The sequence below is a fragment of the Clupea harengus genome, chromosome 18 (assembly GCF_900700415.2).
Source record: "Clupea harengus chromosome 18, Ch_v2.0.2, whole genome shotgun sequence".
Lineage (NCBI taxonomy): Eukaryota > Metazoa > Chordata > Actinopteri > Clupeiformes > Clupeidae > Clupea > Clupea harengus.
Genome location: NC_045169.1, coordinates 13,748,365 through 13,770,331, shown reverse-complemented (window position 1 = coordinate 13,770,331; position 21,967 = coordinate 13,748,365). Strand labels below are relative to the sequence as shown.

The following is a 21,967-nucleotide window of genomic DNA, read 5'->3' as shown; positions in this document are numbered from 1 at the left end:
CCAGGTTTTTATTGCTCTTAGCTTGACTGTTCTCTCCTTTGTACGTCGCTTTGGACAAAAGCGTCTGCTAAATGACTAAATGTAAATGTAAAGGGAAAACACCCCTGTGAACAGCTCAGGATAAAGGCTGAAGACTGAGAGAAGTGAAGCAGGAGATTCCTAGGGGCCGGTGTTATGCTCTTATTATGCAACAGTACAGTACAGCTCACACACTCTCTACAGCTTACACACACACACTTTCTATAGCTCACACACACAATCTCTATAGCTCACACACACTCTCTCTACAGCTCACACACACACTCCCAATACTGTTACTTTGCAACAGTCCAGTCCAGTGTGTGTAAGTCTCCCACGCATGAGTTGAGCAGAGAGATGGTGCCAACCAGATCATGGCGAGATGAAAGTGGCAATGTGAGTGAGCTGTAGAGAGTGTTTGTGAGCTGTAGAGTGTGCGTGTGTGTGTGTGTATAGAATATCAACAAACAAATCCAGAAAACTGCTTTTTATAACATTTATGACTTTATTTGTATTTGATACAGAAAATAAGTATTTGAACCCCCAAGCAAACAGCAAGAATTCTGGCTCCCAATGACCAGTTATGTGCCCAAGAAGCACACAGATAAGTCCTCATTAGGCCTAACAAGGTACACCTGATCTCAACTGGTGATGTGTATAAAAGAAACCTGTCCAAAGAATCATACTTCACACCTTCAACCTCACCACCATGGGCAAGACCAAAGAGTTGACCAAGGACGTCAGAGATAAGATTGTAGACCTGCACAAGGCTGGAATGGGTTACAAAACCATCGGCAAGCAGCTTGGTGAGAAGCCGACAACTATTGGTGCGATTATTCGTAAATGGAAGCAACACCAAACAACTGTCAACCGCTCTTGGTCTGGGGCTCCATGCAAGATATCCCCTCGTGCGGTATCTGTGATCATCCGAAAGGTGCAGAATAACCCCAGAACTACACAGGGGGAGGTTGTGAATGATCTCAAGGCAGCTGGGACCACAGTCACCAAGAAAACCATTGGCAACACACTACGCCGTAATGGTTTGAAGTACTGCAGCACTCGCAAGGTCCCCCTGCTCAAGGAATCACATGTACAGGGCCGTCTGAAGTTTGCCAATGAACACTTGCATGATTCTAAGGAGGATTGGGAGACAGGATGTGGTCAGATGAGGCCAAAAATCAAGCTCTTTGGCATCAACTCGACTTGCCGCGTTTGGAGGGGGAAGAATGCTGAATATGACACCATCCCCACCGTCAAGCATGGAGGTGGAAACATTATGCTTTGGGGCTGTTTCTCTGCCAAGGGTACAGGACCACTCCACTGCGTCGAGGGGACTATGGATGGGGCCATGTAACGTGGAATATTGGGCTTGAACCTCATTCCCTCATTCCCTCCCATTGAAAACGCAACCTTAAGGATTTGGAGAGGATCTGCAAAGAGGAGTGGACCAAAATCCCTCCTGAGATGTGTGTAAACCTGGTGACCAACTACAAGAAAAGTCTGACGTCTGTGCTTACCAACAAGGGTTATTCCACCAAGTACTAAGTCATGTTTTGCTAGGGGTTCAAATACTTATTTTCTGCATCAAATGCAAATTAAGTCATACATGTTATAAAATGCAGTTTTCTGGATTTTTTTGTTGATATTCTGTTTCTCACTGTTAAAATACACCTACTATTACAATTATAGATCACACATTTCTTTGCAAGTGGCCAAACTTGCGAAATCGGTAGGGGTTCAAATACTTATTTTCCCCACTGTATATACTGGCAACGGGCTGAGACTAGCATGGACCTGGATCAGTCATGAGACCTTTTCGCAACACTGCACACTCTACAGTGTTTATAAGCATAGGGGTGTGTGTGTGTGGGTGTGTGTGAGTGAGAGAGTGAGAAAGAGAGAGAGAGAGAGAGAGGCCACTGCATCTAGGTTTCTGGTGCACTATGACTCGATACAGTGAACCTTCTGATAGTCCACTGCATCTAGGTTTCTGGTGCACTATGACTCGATACAGTGAACCTGATAGGCCACTGCATCTGGGTATTTGGTGCACTGTGACTCAATACAGTGCATATCAGTGAATATCCACACATAGTGCAGCACTCCAGAATAGTGATTTTGCCCTCACGCCTCAATATAATGCAAAAGCTCAATAAAGATCTTGGAGGATGTAGTGTCAAGTGTGTGTGTGTGTGTGTGTGTGTGTGTGTGTGTGGGCGTATGATAATGATCCCTTTTAAAAAGGAAGTGGAGGTGAGAGTAGACTTCTGAGCTGATAAGGGTCCCTCCACAGTATGTGTGTGTACGTGTGCGTGAGAGACAGAAAGAGAGACGTTAATGTTCTAGATTTGAGTGCCGCCAGTTCTCCAGTGTTTGTGAGTCTGAGGGTCAAAAGTTAGCTCCATGCCTCAAACCACATGACATCAGCTGTTGAATGACGCCCCCCCCCCCCCCCCAATGAAGTTGAAAACGGAGTCAAAGGCTAAGAATTAGCTTATATAGGGGCACACACACACACACACACACACACACACACACACACACGGTTTTGCAGATTTGGTGTGGGATTTTGCTGTTTGAGTGTCAGGTTTCAGTAAACCTGAGACATGTAAACATTTTGTGTGTAAGCAGTTAAAAAACCCAAGCCAAACCAAAAGAAACTGTGAAAGAGAGTCTCTGAAGGCCAAGCTGTGTGTGTGTGTGTGTGTGTGTGTGTGTGTGTTTGTGTGGGAGTGTGAGTTTGAGTATGTGTGTGTGTGTGTGTGTGTGAACGCAGCACCCTCGAGTGAGCCAAGCAGAGCTTTAATCCACTAAGTAGAGACTGGAGTCTTTTGAGAAAGCCTCCTCCAAATCCGCTAGGCGTGATGTCTATACAACTGCAGTTTGCACAGGACTCCAGGAAAGCCTGTGTGTGTGTGTGTGTGTGTGTGTGTGTGTGTGTGTGTGTGTGTGTGTGTGTGTGTGTGTGTGTGTGTGTGTGTGTGTGTGTGACCGAGAGAGATAGACAGGAATTGTTTGAGTATTTGTTTGTGTGAGAGCTGGGTTTTGTGAGTGTGAGTGTGAGTGTGAGTGTGTGTGTGTGTGTGTGTGTCTGTGTGTGTGTGTTCACCCATGCCTTTCTCTCTGCTATTGTTCTCTGTGCCAAAACTCTAGCAGCTCAGTTTCACAGCTCTAAGATCACATGAGCAGGCAGCCTGCAGTCTGACCAATCAGCAACCTTAACACTGCTAATGTCATAGTCAGAGTGTCAAAAAATATCCAAGACATCCCATTTGAACATCACAAAGATGATCATGCGTGTCTGTGTGTGTGTATCTGTGCGTCTGTGTGTATGTGTCTCTCTGTGTGTGTGTGTGTGTGTGTGTGTGTGTGTGTGTGTGTGTGTGCTTGGGTGTATGATAATGATCCCTTTTAAAAAGGAAGTGGGGGTGAGAGCAGACTTCGGAGCTGATTAGGGTCTGTCCACAGTGTGTGTGTGTGTGTGTGTGTGTGTGTGTGTGTGTGTGTGTGAGGCACAGGACACAATAGCGAGGTGTGACCAGGTGCACTGCTGACTTTAAACTTTACTCCACTTCCCGCTCAGGCAACACTAACTGGGCTTTCCTGCTGAGCATGTTAGTGTGACAGAGAGCACTTCCTGGTTGTGTGTGCATGCCATGACTCACTTCCTGTTGAAGTCCACCTGGATGGAATGGTCAATGACGAGGTCGGCAGGACAGATGGGGTTAATTTGCTCTGGGTCGCCGCCCAGCTTCTTCACCGCATCACGCATGGCAGCGAAGTCCACCACAGCAGGTACCCCCCTGGGGGGAGAGAGAGAGGGAGAGGGAGAGAGAGAGAGACAAAGAGAGAGAGAGAGAGAGAGAGGGAGAGAGGACGAGACAGAGACAGAGAAAGAGAGAAAGAGAGAGGGAGAGGGAGAGAGGAAGAACGAGACAGAGACAGAGAAAGAGAGACAGTTAATCTACTCTCCCTTCACTGTTGCACTTTCATCCAGATAATTCCTCTAATTCCTGAGCCAGGAATAATTAGAGCTACAGACCTGACAGGCTTAACGCACACATAAGTGGGGGAGGGAGAGAACGCACATGCACGCACACACACGCGCGCACGCACGCACGCACGCACGTGTGTGTGTGTGTGTGTGTGTGTGTGTTGAGACTGGTGAGTGTGTGTGTGTTGAGACTGGTGAGTGTTTGTGTTAAAACCTGTGTATGTTGAGACAGTGTGTTGTGTGTTTGTGTGTGTGTGTGTGTGTGTATGTGTTGAGACTCACGTGAAGTCCTGCAGAATGACCCGAGCGGGCTTGAAGGGAACCTCCACACTCTGGGTCTGTGTGTGATGCCAGTTCAGGATGCTCTCCACATCAGAGCCCTTCACCAGGAACCCATCGCAGTTACGCACCGCGGACTCCAGCAGCACACGGATGGAGAACGGCAGACGTGCTGCAGTGTGTGTGTGTGTGTGTGTGTGTGTGTGCATACATATATGTGATTGAGGGAAAATAAAACACTTAGGTTAGTTGCCAGAATAATACATTGAGGGTAATATCACTGTAATTACCTGTGTGGGTATTATTATGACAGTAGTGTGTAATTACCTGTGTGGGTATTACTATGAGAGCTACGAGTTACTGTACAGGGGCGTAGGTTGAGGGTGAAAAAACACAACTAGAAATCTTAACAATCAACTACAAGAAAATGTCATCATAGCAGCCTATAACTAACTTATCTGGTGATGAGTTTACAGCTTAATACCCCCAGGGCCTCCTGTTTAGCCTGTATATTAGAAGGGACAGTAGCCCAATTATTAATACAACAGACATGCGCCACACATGAACACTGTATGGACTGATCACGTAGTGAGACGCTAAACAGAGGTGCCTAACATGACTTTAAATGTTGAACAGCTGATTAGCTCATGGGTATCTGTTTTTAAAAGTAAAAGTGAAATTTGCAGGTAATACGGGAGTTTCTGAATCTCTGTACAGTGTGTGTGTGTGTGTGTGTGTGTGTGGGGGGGGGGGGGGGGGGGGGGGGGGGGGTCCACTGTTCTGAATGTGTGGCCTACCATATCTGGGGTCTCCGAGCTTGGTGAGGTTGAAGAACTTGTGCTCTGGCTTCTGGGGGTCCAGGGGCTCCACGAGGTGTGCGAAAGGGTTACTCATGGCTGCAGATACTCCCCCTACACACCCATACACATTCACACACACTCACACACACACCTGCACACCATGGGGGAAGTAACACAAAACCTCCATCAGTCTGTGCTGTTCGTGACACTGGATGGTCAGGTCAGTGTGTGTGTGTGTGTGTGTGTGTGTGTGTGTGTGTGTGTGTGTGTGTGTGTGTGTGTGTGTGTGTGTGTGTGTGTGTGTGTTTTGTGTGTGTGTGTGTTTGTGTTTGTGTTTGTGTGTGTGTGTGTGTGTGTGTGTGTGTGTGTGTGAGAGTGAGAGTGTGTGTTTGTGTGTCTCTCTGCTGAACTGAACCCCTACTGGACAGCAGCAGAGCAGTGGGCACATGGCCACCAGGATCACACCAGCAACATCAACATCACATCCTCACAGACACACGCCACCTCCAGAGATGGACGGATGGAGGGAGAGAGGGTGGGGGTGACAGACGGGGAGGGAAGGATAGACCCTCAGCCAATGGCAGCCTCTGGCACAGAGAGGCAGTAGGAGAATGATAGTTACGTGTTACGTGTGAGCCAATGGGTCACTACCGCCAGGTGTGCAGTACTCCACATGTCTCTCTGTTCCAAAGGTGAGCCGACACCGATGCAACACTCAGCACGTGTACAGGACTGTCTCTCGGGAAACACACTCCCACATCATACCACATGACGCCATATCATGTCTCTCCACGTTACACTCAGAGTTCATGACCCCAACAGGAATACTGAGAACCCTAGGTCACCAGGGGTAACAGAAACACACTACGGGATGAATACCAGCATGAAGCATGGCCAAAGTGGGAATCATCTATAATGATTCATAATGAATAATAACGGGATTCATCAATTCGGGATTGAATCTGAACAGGGACAGAAACAACAGTCTGGCCACTGAGTACTGTCAGAGATCTTTCCATTCAAACTCTACCTCTGTTACACACGGATGGCAGTTGGGTCACTGTGGTGGATCTGACAGGTGCTTTACATTATAGCCTACCAGGTACAGACAGGGGCCAGATCACTGCCAAAGTCCGCACACATCTGAGCTAAAGGGTTACTCTGCAGACACTGACATTCCCTCATAAACAGGGTAGAGGTATAGAAGAACTTCTGGAACTAAATTTAGTACAGATGTTTAACGTTAACTAACCTCAATTGAACTCAAAAAGTGCATAGCCAATGCACTCTTGGTTATGTTCCATGTTCTCTACAGACTATGGTAACAATAAACTGTCATGTTGTTACATATCACACGGATTGGACTTGGCTACATGGCTTATCTGTCAAGATACTCGAACACCTTGTAAAAGTCATGTTGCAACAGCAGCCAGTTCCGAGTAGCACGTTCTGTCATAGAACTAGGGCTCTGTGAACGTTAGCTTAGCTGCGGCCGGCCTAGCTGCTACATCTAACATTACTCAAACACATATTACAGGAATCTTTATATTTACTAAGACAAAATGTATGCTGAGTTCAATGTTTGAATCAGAGATACCATGTTCAGCACCCTTAAATCATCACAAAGAAAAGTATATCTAATGTTATGATAGTAGCAGTCAACTCGCAAGATATTTCTAACTCAGATTTGTTCCATGTTGACATGCTACAGACATGTCATTCACCCAGTGGAGGTGAACATATAAGTCCACATTAATACAGACATCCCAGTCCGGCCTGGTATAGTATTCACCAGCTGACCGTCTCTCAAATGCCCGCCTGACTGTTACCAGGAACTACCGATAACGTCAAAATGTAGCATAACTTAGAAGCGTTAGGTTTTGTAGCTATGCCATCGTTACTTGCTCTACTGGAGCGAATATTCCAGAAATACTAGCCAGCAAACATCATGATGGAATACATCATCATCTAATTGCTGAAAAGGTACGAAGACTCGAAATTATGTTTTAATAAGACTTACCGAGCGCAGCTGTTGCCTGGTTAGAATCCGTGACAGTAGCTGAGGAGGTGAAGTACGTTGTCAAGTGCACCTATCCTAGAGAGATTACGGCAGTAACATTTAAAACAGACTGCAAACTGAAGGCGTTTAAGGTGACGTGAAACTAACTTATTTTAGCGCATTCTGAGGACAGCAATTTACAAAACCCAGAATTAATAATGACAGAAACCCCAAGTCAATATAGAAAATCCGAATAGAATGTGTCAACCCCCTTGTAGGTGAGTTTTCCCTATATTTCAGTCATTACGGTAATGATTCAGCTGTTTAACTATTCAGCTGGTCACGATGGAAGTCGTGACAGGTTCATTATTTTAAAGGGTTTTGCGGCATTGAAAGTGGTTACTAACCTTAGCAAATAAGTGGTCGTACACCAGTTTTTAAATTTAGCTACAGTAAAACCCGGACTATCCAATTATGAAAAACTATGTAACTGACCGAAGCCTTATTTCTTTGGTGGTGCAGGGGGTGTTGTGTCTGTCCTCCAATGGAATAAGATATTGCTCAACAGCCATCAAGTGTTGCAATTCGGGAGAGCCTGAAGCACCAGACGTAACTCTTTACACCGGTGGCTCTTAAACCTTTCATAGCAGCATGACTATAAAAAAAAAAATGTGCCCGGCCCCACACTTTGAGAACCACTGCTCTACACACAGACACAGAAACACAGGATAGGCTTTTTAGCTGTTGTTGCCTAATAGGCAGGCAGGTTTTATTTCTGATAAATAGTGACAAAGTTGCACAATCAGATGCTGAAGACATGCTGAGGTTTCCCTCACAGGAGGTGGCAGTGCAGGGTAGTGGTAGGTGGTGGACCTGATGAAGTGACCACAATCTCCACACCCTCATTGAAGACACATTCTGTTAAAGTTTGTGATAAAATCTTTGTTAAAAAGCTATTAATGTCTTACGAAAATAAACAATCACACTGTGCCATACTGTAACCAACCAAACACTCAGTTTTTCAGTAATGCTTTCCACTGAATTGTTTGGATTCTCTTCATGTTCTCAATAGTTAAACATATCTAAGACAAAACTTTCAGATGGAGAAAACAAAGGGAAATTATAAATATCTAATCCTATAACTCGACTCAAAATTTTAACTAATTTTACTAATTTTAACTTTCTTTTATTCTTTTACTTACATCTCACTTTTTACTCTTGTTATTATTATTTTATTTATGTATCACCATTCCTTTATCAATGTTTTATTTTAGTATTATTTATTTATTTTCATTATTCATTTTGCTAGTGTTTTTATTATTATAATTTAGTTCTAATCTTTATTTTTTAACACCTCTGTTTCATGTAGCTAAACTTTTGCCCAACAATGGTGCACCCTTTCCCTGTTGCCTCAGCACAACCCCAAATTAGGGTCCCCCCCACCAATGTGTTTCCCGAGGCTTAAATAAAAAGAGAGGTCCAACATCACAGGTGAACATAAAACACCATGCAAGCTAATAGCGTCACACTATCATCAATGCAAACCTGGACATCAAACCACACAGGGCATAAGGTATGACAATAATATGCATAACTGTCTCAGCGTGCAAACGTACAAACGTTCAAGAAGCTTTTGAAGACCCAACTCTTCAGAGAGCACCTCCCTTCCTAACTGGCACCTTGACTAGCGCTTAACTTGCACTTCAGCAGTTACATTCCTGCACTTCCTTTTCCTTTCTAGGTCGTTTTTCTAATTCTTATGTAAAGTAGTATTTATTGTTACACCATGTTTTTTATTGCTCTTAGCTTGACTGTTCTCTCCCTTGTACGTCGCTTTGGACAAAAGCGTCTGCCAAATGACTAAATGTAAATGTAAATGTTTAATGGTGTTTCTGGTGTTTCAGAGCCTGGGAGCAGTCCAATCAGGCTAAAACAGCTGTGAAGCTTTCATCATCCCCATGAAGCAGTCCAAGTCCACTGTCCTTTCAGCTAGTGCTGTGGGAGAGGGCTGTAGAAGCATATGTGTAGAAGGGCTGAGTGGTTTAACACCATAGGCGGAGATCCCAGGGGGGACGTGGGGGGACGTGTCATTGTCATTGCCAACAGTCATTGTAAATACAATTCTACCCGGACATGTCCTCTTTTCGAGACCTTAAAAAATGCGTCCGGCAGGGATTCCAAAATCGGCCGGGCATTTTGCCTTGCCGGACATTTGTGTTCCTCTGTGTATTTTAAAAACGAGTTATTACGTCCCTGCATGTGAAAAAGATGGCAAAACTTTTTTGCGGGGGGAGGGGGCAGGGGCGGGGTCATCTGCATGTGAAAAAGATGGCAAAACTTGGTAGCGAGGAGGGGGCGTGGTCCTCCGCATGTGAAAAAGATGGCCAAACTCCGTCGCGGGGGGAGGGGGCGGGGTCATCCGCATGTGAAAAAGATGGCCAAACTCCGTCTTGGGGGGAGGAGGCAGGGTCATCTGCAATTTTCCTGTGTCCCCACCCAGGAATTACTCTCTGAAATGTTACCGTGTATTGTCCCCCCCTACAACAAAATGGAATCTCCGCCCCTGAGGGACACACCCATTGGCTGAAGCGCACTGAGGGAGTAAGTATGCTTAGCGCTAACCGGAGGACAGCAGCAGCACATATATCCTGAATGACGGGGAGGCAGTAGGGCAACTTTGTATTACTGTTGTTGCCCTTGTGTGATTAGTGGGGCAGTACTTTCTTCCTCTGATTGCCCTGGTGGGGTCAGTGGGGCAGTTCTTTCTTCCTCTTGTTGCCCTGGTGGGGTCAGTGGAGCAGTTCTTTCTTTCTCTTGTTACCCTCGCGTAGGCGCTGCATGCGGTACGTCTTCCTGGCCAGCGTGCGCTCCTCCTCCTGCACCTCAGTGTCATCAAGCACCTCCAGACTGGACAGCTGGCTGATCACATAGTGCCTGAGGGGGACAAGAAAGACAAGGAATATACATACTCTGATAGCAGCTGACTGCTTGCAGATCTGTCTCTCATCTGTCTCTCATCTGTCCCTCATGTGTCTCTCATCTGTCTCTCATCCGTCCCTCATCTGTCTCTCATCCGTCCCTCATGTGTCCCTTATGCGGCACTGGATGACTCAGTCAGAGATGGTTCAGAAACAGAATTGATTGATTATGTCTTTATTAAGAAGCGTTCTGGGTTTCATGTTTGAGATGGTTCAGAAACAGAATTGATTGATTATGTCTTTATGAAGAAGCTTTCTGTGTTTCATGTTTGAGATGGTTCAGAAACAGCATTGATCGATTATATTTTTAAGAAGAACTCATGTCTGTAAAGACACCTTTGACCTCGCCGTGTAAATTAAATTAAGGAAATTAAGTGGTAGTCATGTGAGATGTGTCTGAGTCCCACAGAAAGCGTCTCTCCTCTAAGAGACGGAGTGTGTGAGTGAGAGGCATAGCGGCTGCTCACAGCGTAAATGATTGTTGCGCATTTCCCCACTTCACAGATCACATGTGGTTCTGCATGACAGTGTGAAAGATGTGAAATAAGATAAGAGATTATTTAAAAGTTATTTAAAGTAACACTATGCAACAATTTTACACTTTTTGAGGTATGTTTTTATAGGCAACTACTTTTGGTACCATCCTCAAATTCATTTTGATAGCATATGGTCATGTGAAGGACAGATAAACACCTGTGTCTTTCCCACTAGCCATCCAGGAAATGCCCTATGTAGTTATGTTTACCGGGCTGGAATACCCTGCAAAAATGGAAGAAAAGCTTTCACAGCATAGTATACTGCCAAAAGACACCCGTTAGTGTGTTGGCAAGCTTCTATCAGTGTCAACTGGGCTGTTGGTGGTGTTTGCAAAGTTTTTGCATAACTTTTTTGTAGTTAGCTTGCTAGTTTTGGAACAAAACTCCTTATTGCTGCTTTAAGTAATTTAAAGTTTCTAACTGTTGGGTTTTGGTTTTCCCAGGGCTAATAATCTGGAAACTATCAGGTATGAAAAGAGGGGTAGATTTTTCTATCAGGCCAATCAGTTATTGATGGAGAGTGTTTCAGGTGATGACTTCATTTCATTTCAAATCCAGATTAGACAATATGTCTGCTGCCAAAAAGGTTAGAAGCTGTCTGGTCTGATCAAAAAGCGCTCTACTATCTAGTCATGCTAGGTGATGATCCAATAGCAGTTTAGAACCAGGCTCATTAGTGATGATCCTAAACCAGCTGAAATATAATGTAATTAATATAATTAATAATATAATAATAATATAACACTATAATAATAAGGTTTTCACACCAGAGTGAGTCCTGTGGAAACATGTGGAGCGGCCGCAGCAGGCTGGTATGACACTGGGGGATGTTTAGTCCTTGTGAGCGAGGCGGCCGGTCTCACCTGTAGTCCAGGTACTGCGGAAGACTCCCCCCGTTGAAGTAGCTGGGGGCCGCCTCATTGTTCATCAGGCTGAGGATCCTGGGGGGGCGGAGGGGCAAACAACATAGTTATAGACAGGTTATCGACAGGTTATAGCTGAAGTCACAACTCTACAGTCACCTTATAGCTGAGGTGTTACTGTTATATAGTCACTTATAGAAGAATAAATGGTGGAAGTAATGCATCACATGAATTATTTCATTCAAAATGGTTAAATGCCTAAATCCTATCACTGTGTTGGGTGCTGTTAAATGTTGAGTGCGGTAGAAGTTAGAATGCCTACGGAAAAGAGAAGGATTCAGGAGAGAGAGAAGCAGCTAAAGTAGGCAGCAAAGGGGAGCACATCTTTGCAGAGTTGGTTACAAAAAAGCAAACCAGCAGGTGAGACAGAGACATCGCATTGTGATAAAGATGACAATGTGTAGGCTAATTAATTAATGTGAAACAGGCTTATATTTTCAGAGTTAAATTATAAGCTTACTAATGGCAATTTATTATAATTACATTACATTTAAGATGAGGAGCAACCACAAGCCTCCAGACAGAAAAAAATGTGGACCAGGAGACACATAGGACAGGTAGACCTAAGTGCTGATCACCAAATATGAGATGAAAGGACAATGCTAGAAAGCACAGGGATAAAGAGCCACGTGCTAAATCTTAAAAAAAAGTATAGGCTATTTTAGAGATCCTTTCAAAGATCTTGCCTGAGCAGAACAGAAATAACATACCACTGCTTCTAGTGGTTTGTATAATAGTAATGATAATAGTAATAACAATAATATAAAATTGGTCAGTTGATGAGCCTAGTACATCAACTGCAGACAAAGACAAAGAGCCAGAGCCAGACCCAGATGAGAACAGAACAGACTTGGAAAACAGGGAAAGGAGATACGACACAGAAAGTCAGGACAGGATGCCAACAAGGCAGGATATTGAGATGGAGATGGAGGCATAATCCATGAATACAGATTTCAATTTTTGTCTGAGATTGAGTAATCCAACAGATCCAGCTTATGTATAGAGCAATAATCTTAAATGCAATCAGGCCTTTATCAAATTTTCACATTCAGTCCTATTGTGAAGTTCCCAAAAAATGCAGAAGGGCGCTCTTTTCAAGCCCACTGGTATGATGATGACCCCTGGCTGGAATGTTCTCCACAGAATGATGCCATGCTCAAATGAATTGCTGTATTTGAGTGTTTTATTTATTACTATTAATGTAGACCCTGTTCTTCTCAGTTCTCCATACAGTCCGTGTGATTTTTGGTTTTGCCGGGGAGGGCTCCCCTTTTTTCAGGTCAGAGCAATGGCCCTTCAAAATTCCTGTGCACGTCCCTGCAGCTTATGACTGAGCCAGTGTCACTGACTCACATAGTTTGAGTCTGTGCCCATGTTAACGAGCATCACACAGTTCAAATCACACAGTAACACAGTTCAGAGTCATTGTCCAGTCACACTGTGTGTTTGGACTGCAGAGGTCAAAGGTGAAGCAGAGGATGGACCCATCACACAGTTTAGGGCTCACAATCAGCGTCTGTGTGTCTAAATCAGATGACCAGAACACTAATTCTCCTGTCAGCCACCAGAGGATATAAAACTGATGAATCAGATATGGAAATCACATTTCAGCCATTACATGTTGTTACGCTGAATGTTTAGTGTACAGCATGTTCTTTTATTGAGGATTATGCCTCCACGGGTTTGAAGATGCGGATTTAGCAGTGTTTAGCATTTAGCATATTCACTGTGCATGTAATGTCTTAGTGCATGTCATTTCTTTGCTGTTAAGCACTTTGAGCTGCATTGTTTTGTATGAAAGGTGCTATACAAATAAAGTTTATTATTATTATTATTATTATTATTATTATTATTATTATTATAAGAAAGCGTCGGATCTGCACCAGATCAGGGCCTCATCAGGGCCAGCGCCAGCTGCTGTGTGTCGCCATGACAATGTGTGCATGTCGAGTGTGTTTCAGTGAGAGTGTGTGCATGTCGAGTGTGTTTCAGTGAGAGTGTGTGCATGTCGAGCGTGTTTCAGTGAGAGTGTGTGCTTGTCGAGTGTGTTTCAGTGAGAGTGTGTGCATGTCGAGGAGTGTGTTTCAGTGAGAGTGTGTGCTTGTCGAGTGTGTTTCAGTGAGAGTGTGTGCATGTCGAGCGTGTTGTCAGTGAGAAGTGTGCCTCTCTCACTTGATGTTGGGGAATTTGCAGCGTATCTCCTCGACGATGATGGGCAGGTTGCTGATCTTGTTCTTGTTGATCCAGAGGGTGGTGAGGTTGGGCATGTAGGGGAACTTGATGTGGGCGCTGTAGTTGTTGCAGTCCAGGATGAGCGTGCTCAGCCTCTCCAGCTGCCCCAGCAGAGCCGGGCTCCGTTTGAAGTAGCGTCAAGGACACATAAGGACACACAATGCATCATCTATCACGTAGCACAACACCTATCGCCTCAGGTAGCACAACACAACACCTATCACCTCAGGTAGCACAACACAACACCTATCACCTCAGGTAACACAGTTTATCATCCATCACAGGTAGCACAACAGAACACAAATCTATCACATCAGGTAACATAACGTAACACCCTTTAGCTCAGGTAGTACAACACCAATTTGTTCAGGTCACACAACGCAACGCCTATCAGCTCAGATAACACAACACAACACTTATCAGCTCAGGTAACACAACACAGCACCTATCAGCTCAGGTAACACAACACAACACCTATCAGCTCAGATAACACAACATCTATCAGCTCAACAGAAGACAACATCTATCAGCTCAGATAACACAAAACAACACCTATCACCTCAGGTAACACAACATCTATCAGTTCAGATAACACAAAGCCACACCTATCAGTTCATATAACACAACATCTATCAGTTCAGGTAACACAACGCAACATCTATCAGTTCAGATAACACAACGCAACAACACAACACCTGTGTGTTCCTGCAGGAAAAAGAGCGAGGAAAGAGACAGAGTAAAGGATACTCCTCCAGGAGGTTGTAGCTGAGGTCCAGCACCTCCAGCGTGTCCCTCTGCTCCAGGATGCCCTCGTAGGGGATCTCCAGGAGGCCCTGGTAGGCGAAGGAGAGCCTCCGCAGGCCGAGGACTGGCGCTGGGCTGCCCGCGGCCGGGGACCCAACCTCCATCTCACGGCTCTGGGTCCTCCTCCACAGACCCTCAGAGAGGGTGGCCACCCAGAGACGGGTCGTCTGGCAACATGCTCCTGCTGTAAGGGTCAAAGGTCGAGGGGGGGAAAGGGGGTCCTGAGGGACAGGGTGCTGTTAAGGCTCTGCATGGTCAAATTAAAGTCAAAATCAAATAAGAACTCCAGGTGTTAAGGAATTCACCAAAAATTGCGTAACGTGGTTAAGGCTGAAATTACATTTGTGGAACATTTGCGCTTTGCAGACCTATGAGTGGCTGCAGAAGGGAAGCAGTGTGATTTCAAACAGAGGAAAGGGAGGGCCGAGCTGAACTGGGGTAGAGAGGCCACCTAACCTAACCCTAACCCTAGGAGCTTGGGGAGAGAGGTCAGTTCTGCATCCAGAGAAGCATCATTACTCATGAAAGGTCTTATCACAGCATCTGAGACATCTGTTTTTACTGTGAATCCCAATAAAGAGACAACACTCTGTTTCACTCTCTCTCACTCTATCGCCTCTCTCTCTCTGTCTCAGAGTACCATATTATATATCTCTCACTCTATCACCTCTCTCTCTCTGTCTCAGAGTACCATAGTATCTATCTCGCACTCTATAACCTCTCTCTCTCTGTCTCAGAGTACCATAGTATCTATCTCTCACTCTATAACCTCTCTCTCTCTGTCTCAGAGTACCATAGTATCTATCTCTCACTCTATGACCCCTCTCGCTCTCTCTCTCTCCCTCTGTCTCAGAGTATCATATTATCTATCTATCACTCTATAACCTCTCTCTCTCTGTCTTAGGGTACCATATTATCTATCTCTCACCTCTCTTTCTCTCTCTCTCTCTCTCTCACTCTCTGTATATGCATATATATTGAATGCCCCATTGCCTCAACACTATCTCACTCTATCTCTCTCTATCTGTCTGAGAGTACGATATTATGTCTCTCTCTCTCTCTCTCCTTAAGACAACATGACCATCAAAAGTTCTGATTGTCACACTGCCCACACATTGAAATCTAGGTCAGTTTACAATTGGCTGCCTATTATATGTTTTTTGTCTTGGAAAAGTATTGGGAATTCTTTAGAAAGAGAAGACATTCTAGATGTAATAGCCCTTTCAGAGGGAGCCTACTCCTTTACACCCAGCCTCACACACAGAGTAGCTATCGACTTAAACATCACTGCTAACCTGTGAATCTATGAATTAGTTGGTTTGACACAGACAAGCAAACCGGTTTAAAGCAGGTCGCTCTAAGGGCACTTCCATTCAAACCACAGTCCCAACACCCCTGCCATCCTCACATACACACACATACATACACACACACTCGCTCACACACACACACACACACACCCCACCACATTAAATGCTAGAATCAACATGGTGAAATAAACACACTCACACACACATCTTCTCATACAAGCTCGAGAAACAGACAATGCAGAACATCTCAAACTCACCGTTCTGGAGCTAGGGTTCCTCGGCAGGGTGTGGAAGAGTGTGTGAGTGTGTGTGTGTGTGTCCTGTAGGGACTGCGGAAGAGAGGGCTGGCCTGCTCTGCTCAGCTCAGCTCACATAAAAGGGCCTCTTTCAAGGCCGTGCTCTTGATCACAAGATTTGGATAATCACATTGGCTGTTAACCCCTTCCGGTCCCGTGTGCATCCACAGGCCTGACCAGCCCCAGCCTAAACACAGGGAAGAGTGTGTGTGTGTGTAGAACTCATGTGTGCAGAACTCGCGTGTGTCTGTGTGTGCGTGTGTGTGTAGAACTTGTGTGTGTAGAACTTGTGTGTGCAGAACTCGCGCGTGTGTGTGTGTGTGTGTGTGTGTGTGTAGAACTTGTGTGTGCAGAACTCGCGTGTGTGTGTGTTTTCCTTTCTATGAGTACATCTATAGTTAGATGTTCATTTGTCATATGCATTCTAATACAGGATGTACAATGAAAGGAAACAAGATGCCAGTACTCTGGCTCTCAGATCAGTTAAGATGCCAGTACCCTTTCATGTTTCTCTGGTTGTGTGTGAGTGTGTGTTTTTATTACTACACAGCCCCGCCCACCTTAGACAGAGCCCCACTCACCCTAGACAGAGCCCCACCCACCCTAGACAGAGCCCCCGTCCACCTTAGACAGAGCCCCCACCCACCTTAAACAGAGCCCCACCCACCTTAGACAGAGCCCCCACCCACCTTATACAGAGCCACACCCACCTTAGACAGAGCCACGCCCAAATTAGACAGAGCCCCACCCTCTTATACAGAGCCACACCCACCTTAGACAGAGCCCGGTGACCTTTTGTTGTTGTCCAAATAAATCCTTATTCCAAACACTTCAAGCCTTCCAGCTTGTTTCTTAACAGGCCGATCCAAACGGCACCCTGTCCCGGTAGGTTCTGGGCCAGCAGCTGGTTTTCTGTGGTGTTCTAGCAGCTGGCGAGGGGCTTACAGTCCAGGTCCGAGGTGACTGGTGTGCCAGAACCATAGAGCTAGCTAACAGTGCCTGTGGCCGACGGCTTATAAACTTTATCTGTGTACAGTTGCCTGCATCAGGCAGAGGGCTTCTCTCCCATGTAGTGCTTTCTGGAAAACTACAATATAATGTAAACTCATTTAACATCACTCTGGCTTCTTTCTTGAAATTACAGTCGTTCGACTGAGTTAAGAAACTCTATGTTGTTGGATGGCACACGTCATCATGACTGCCATGGCGATGGGCCTAGTGCAGACTAATATTAATACTGTAGTTGTACTATTGTGTTGCCTTGGGCCCATAGACATATACACCTTTATATGCACGTGCCTAGGGCCCAGAATGATTTTAACAGCAGCGGGGGCAGATCAATTTCTTCCCAACGGTTGTCTGTTAGGGCTTGCTGCAGTTCCATATCGGACCACAGATTTACATGGGAACCATTTACATGGGGAAATTGTGGGGCGCTGTGGAGTTGGCTGTGGACAAAGACGTCCTCTGACCCTCATTAAAACTATAATACTGTAGTGGAATAGGCGAGCTATGTGCAAGGTGAACCTCATAATATACGGTATTTTAAGTATACACTATTGGAGTGAGATACCAACCCCAAGAAAATCCTTAAACAGATATTATTTTTTATGTTGTTTTTTTCCATACCATACCCCTTGGGCATTAATCATTTACTTTCTCCTTAAACCCCTTATTTCTGCAGCCAATCGTAATTTTCTATTAATCCATGTATGCATCTACTTATTTATTCCATGTGACGACGGATATTACAGATACAAATGTAAGAAATTATGTTTCATAATGATTATTATTTCAAAACAGAAACCCTTAATCACAGATTTAGACTCCTCATTCTTGCCTTTATACGCCAGTCCAGTTGATGGCAGTACACACTGGCTTTCGAGACCCAACGATAAGGAAGCTATGATAGCGCGCCTGCGTGAGATTAAGTGACGCAAAAATATTTGAAAGTGTGGCGGTTGGAGAAAACACATAAGCGAACAAGAAGACTTCGCTAGCTTCAGACAGACAACAAATCAAATATGTCTAGCACATTACAAGGAATCACTTTGAAGGGGAGTGCAGAAGTCGTTGCTGAATTTTTCTGTAAGTTTGTGATAATGTTGCGTACGTCAGCTCTGCACAATTAACACGAAGACAGTCACCTTCAAACTAGCATTGGGATTTGAACTGCTTGCATTACCGGATGGCATGGTGTTGAAGTAACATTAGTAGAACAGTAACGAAAGTATGATTTTCAGATACGATTACAGCTATGACAGATTCTTTCTGCATGTTTATTTACGAGTCTTCTCACTTGCTTAACTTACTTATTCCTGCCACTACAATCCACGTGAATGCACGATCTGAGGGTGAGGACGCAAACTGCTTCCAACAAAGTCATCTAACGTTAGCTAATGTTGCTAGCCACCTCATTGCTAACTAAATAGCCAAGTTATTTCTCTGAAGTCATCCGTGCGTTCATTCAGTCTTCGTTCTTGCCATATGTAAAGTTATGGTTGATCGATATTGCTGTCGTTGGTTTTTACACAGCACTGACACAACTAAATTCGGAAAGTTAGCTGGCGACATTTTAACTTCAGCATCATAGCGCAGGCGCATGAAAATATTATTCAGACATCTGTTGACAATTGAAATATTTGGCATTTGACCCTCCCCAAGTGGTTATCCACCGGATATGTCTGCAAGGCTTTGTCTATTTGTAAAACACATCGGTGGGTTACCATTTATTCCACCACTCCAGACAGGGTGAGGGTTTTTTCTTTCTTTTTTTGGCCACCATACCTGTATTTTTTCGAACTGCCCCAATGTAGGTCAGCAGGCCAGTAGGCGTGTGTTCGTTGATTACACGTAAACCAATGTCTCGCTACAAGGTCGAACACAGTTAATCTGTTGAACCTACCAATCCAACATAATACATTAGATGAAACAGTAAATAAATGTTTCCTATATTCTCTCAGCGTTCGGCATCAACAGCATTCTGTACCAGCGCGGCATCTACCCGCCGGAGACGTTCACCAGGGTCACCCAGTACGACCTCAGCCTGATGATGACCACCGACACAAAGCTGAAGACCTACCTGGCCAACGTGGTGACGCAGCTGAAAGGTGAGCGCTCTGAAGGCAAGATGTCCGTGCTCCTGAGGAGGATCCATGGCGATGTCCAGTGTAACCTTTATTAAGCTGTGCCGAACAATTCTGTCAGATAAAACTCTACTGTTCGGTAGTAAGTGTAAGGTTGAGGTATTTATCCAAAGACTCTTACAAAAACGTAAAGATTTTTTAAGGATGGGGTTCTGCCGAGGGGACATTGGGAGATGGTCTTCATTAGCGAGAGTTGTGTGTTTGTGTTTGTGTGTGTGCGTGTGTACTTTTGTGTGTTCATGTGGTAGGAAATATGTTGTATGTTCTGCAGAGGCTAGTGATGGTCTTCACCTGTGTGTGTGTTCCATGTGTGGTCATCGTGTGTGCATACATTGTGTGTGAGTTACAAAGTGGCCTTTGTAGAATGCTTTGCATAAATGGGTGTTGGTCATCATCTCTGTGTGTGTGTTTCAGAGTGGCTCTTTGAGTGTTCGGTTCAGAAGCTGGTGTTGGTAATCACCTGCTTGGAAACGAATGAGGTTCTGGAACGCTGGCAGTTTGACATCGAGTGTGACAAAACTGCCAAAGAAAGCAGGTACATACACTCACACACACACCACATCTAGACAACACTACCACACATGACCCGACATCTGCCACTCCCACACATTTACAAACAGTGCATGTCACACACACAATATGAGCACTCCTATACTAGACACACACACAATACGAACTCCTATACTAGATACACACACACACACACACAAATATCGGCACTCCTATACTAGATACGCGCACACGCAATATGAACACTCCTATACTAGATATACACAAACAAACACACACAGAGTTCAGTCCCTTTAAACATCACAAAATCCAACACCCATCAGACACCATCACTATGCCTTGTGTTGAGATTTGAATCTCTGCACTGTGAGTTTGTCTAATGCTGTTCTACAATAACGAGTTGTTCCATGTAGGCGCTCTGCTTTCTGCATTTGGGTCAGTTCACAAATCTGTATGTATAAGTGTTCATCATCTAAAGTGTGTGTGTGTGTGTGTGTGTATGTGTGTGTGTCAGTGCTCCTAGGGAGAAGTCCATCAAAGCAATCCAGGTGGAGATCCGCAATGTCATCAGACAGATCACAGCAACAGTCACCTTCCTGCCTCTGCTAGAGACTGCCTGTAAGTACTGTGTGTGTGTGTGTGTGTGTGTGTCTGTGTGTGTGTGTGTGTGTGTGTGTGTGTGTGTGTGTGTGTGTGTGTGTGTGTGTGTGTCTGTGTATGTATGTCTGTGTGTGAGCTGAGAGTTTGTGTAAGAGGACTTAAGGCACAAACACACATAGGAGTAGACAGGTGTGTGAGTCGAAAAGGGCTGGTTGTGTGAAGGTGCTGAAGGTGAAGGTTCTCCCTGAGTGCATTGTCTCGTGTTGACCGGTGTGTTAATAAGGTTTGTGTGTTATGTTCTGGGTGAGTTATGAGACGTCCTGACTGTTGTGTGTGACGTGGACTAGGTGCGTTTGATTTGCTGGTCTACACGGACAAGGACCTTGAGGTACCAGAGAAGTGGGAGGAGTCTGGCCCTCAGACCATCAACCAATCGGAGGAAGTGCGTCTGCGTTCCTTCACAACGTCCATCCACAAAGTCAACAGCACGGTGACCTACAAGAGAACAGACTCCATGTAGATACAGACACACACACACACACACAGTCGGCAGCATGGTGGCCTACAAGAGAACAGACTCCATGTACACACGCACACACACAGACGGACACACATAGTCGGCAGCATGGTGGCCTACAAGAGAACAGACTCCTTTTAGCCCCCCCCCCCCATCCCTCCTATCTTGTGCTTGTGCAGCAACTGTGTTGAGTGAGGGGGAGCTGTTCAAAATGAGTCCTCACTAGAAAGACTTTAGATCGCTCTGAACACGGTATTATCATAATTGTTATTATCATGACTGCTGCACAGGTATGCTTTCAGGAAGCGTTCCCCCAGTTAGCCCCTCCACAAGTGTTCAAGAAAACATCCGTCTTCGTGCAGCCTGACTGTTCAGCTCTCGCTGTCTCTCTTGTTGTCCTGGACTGTCCTCCAGCTCTCTGTTTCTGTTGTTCTGTCCAGAGAGTCTAACCAACTCTCTCGTTTTTTCTATCTCTTTTTCTGTCCTGATGTAAATAGTGTCCGTTGATCTCAGGTCTTCTCTAATGTCTTTTCTGTCAGTCATACTCAAGCGATCAGTTTTAGAGGTCTTTTATGAAAATGTAAAGAAATGTTTCCTGCAATAAATGTTCCTCTGTATCTGGTCTCTGTGGCTGTTATTCCCCTTGTGGCCAGCAGGTGGAGTAAGGTGTCTTCAGTTCCCTGCTCTGCATCTCATTATTAGGCTCCTCAGCAGCACTTTTAATTACACTGATTTCAGTCGTGTGTGTGTGTGTGTGTGTGTGTGTGTGTGTGTGTGTGTGTGTGTGTGTGTGTGTGTGTGTGTGTGTGTGTGTGTGTGTGTGTGTGTGTGTGTGTGTGTGTGTGTGGCAGGATGGAGGGAGAGAGTGTGTGTGGCAGGATGGAGGGAGAGAGTGTGTGTGGCAGGATGGAGGGAGAGTGTGTGTGTGTGGCAGGATGGAGGGAGAGTGTGTGTGTGTGGCAGGATGGAGGGAGAGAGTGTGTGTGTGTGGCAGGATGGAGGGAGAGAGAGTGTGTGTGTGGCAG

The 21,967-nt window shown here is 45.1% G+C and overlaps 3 protein-coding genes across 4 annotated transcripts in view; 1 reads left to right on the top strand and 2 right to left on the bottom strand.

Annotated features, from left to right (window-relative positions):
* aco1 (aconitase 1, soluble) overlaps positions 1-7,633 on the bottom strand; it is a 28,895-nt gene extending 21,262 nt beyond the window's left edge. The window contains exons 1-5 of the mRNA XM_012837398.3: positions 7,498-7,633; positions 7,112-7,186; positions 5,089-5,242; positions 4,295-4,463; positions 3,684-3,821 (exon numbers count right to left, since the gene is read on the bottom strand). Of these exons, the coding sequence (XP_012692852.2) occupies positions 3,684-3,821; positions 4,295-4,463; positions 5,089-5,185 (404 nt within the window). The 5' untranslated portion in view covers positions 5,186-5,242; positions 7,112-7,186; positions 7,498-7,633. The remainder of the gene's footprint in view (positions 1-3,683; positions 3,822-4,294; positions 4,464-5,088; positions 5,243-7,111; positions 7,187-7,497) is intronic.
* Positions 7,634-8,899: 1,266 nt separating this feature from the next.
* LOC105908822 (U2 small nuclear ribonucleoprotein A') lies at positions 8,900-16,212 on the bottom strand. Of its 2 annotated transcripts, none has more exons than XM_012837385.3 (5): positions 16,131-16,212; positions 14,507-14,784; positions 13,700-13,879; positions 11,468-11,545; positions 8,900-10,024 (listed from the first exon to the last, which is right to left on the bottom strand). In XM_012837385.3, the coding sequence occupies exons 2-5, from the start codon at positions 14,665-14,667 to the stop codon at positions 9,880-9,882; spliced, it is 564 nt and encodes a 187-aa protein (XP_012692839.1). In that variant the 5' UTR covers positions 14,668-14,784; positions 16,131-16,212; the 3' UTR covers positions 8,900-9,879. The 2 variants fall into 2 exon arrangements, with proteins under 2 accessions (XP_012692839.1, XP_031440815.1); XM_031584955.2 differs by having other exon boundaries at positions 13,700-13,816.
* A 1,881-nt stretch (positions 16,213-18,093) lies between these two features.
* On the top strand, positions 18,094-21,559 carry mad2l1 (MAD2 mitotic arrest deficient-like 1 (yeast)). Its single transcript, XM_012837402.3, has 5 exons — positions 18,094-18,257; positions 19,133-19,279; positions 19,730-19,850; positions 20,340-20,443; positions 20,773-21,559. Exons 1-5 carry the CDS (start codon positions 18,194-18,196, stop codon positions 20,943-20,945), a joined length of 609 nt encoding a protein of 202 aa, XP_012692856.1. The 5' UTR covers positions 18,094-18,193; the 3' UTR covers positions 20,946-21,559.
* Positions 21,560-21,967: the final 408 nt, after the last annotated feature.

Bases quoted from the DNA above. Each gene is read 5' to 3' on its own strand.
- LOC105908822 (XM_012837385.3), bottom strand. From the start codon at position 14,667: ATGGAGGTTGGGTCCCCGGCCGCGGGCAGCCCAGCGCCAGTCCTCGGC. The intron at 13,880-14,506 runs GTATCCTTTACT...CTTCAAACGGAG, and splicing joins AGCTACAACCTCCTGGAGGA to CCCGGCTCTGCTGGGGCAGC. The intron at 10,025-11,467 runs GTGAGACCGGCC...TGTCCCCCTCAG, and splicing joins CCGCAGTACCTGGACTACAG to GCACTATGTGATCAGCCAGC.
- mad2l1 (XM_012837402.3), top strand. From the start codon at position 18,194: ATGTCTAGCACATTACAAGGAATCACTTTGAAGGGGAGTGCAGAAGTC. The intron at 19,851-20,339 runs GTACATACACTC...TGTGTGTGTCAG, and splicing joins AAAACTGCCAAAGAAAGCAG to TGCTCCTAGGGAGAAGTCCA. The intron at 20,444-20,772 runs GTAAGTACTGTG...GACGTGGACTAG, and splicing joins GCCTCTGCTAGAGACTGCCT to GTGCGTTTGATTTGCTGGTC.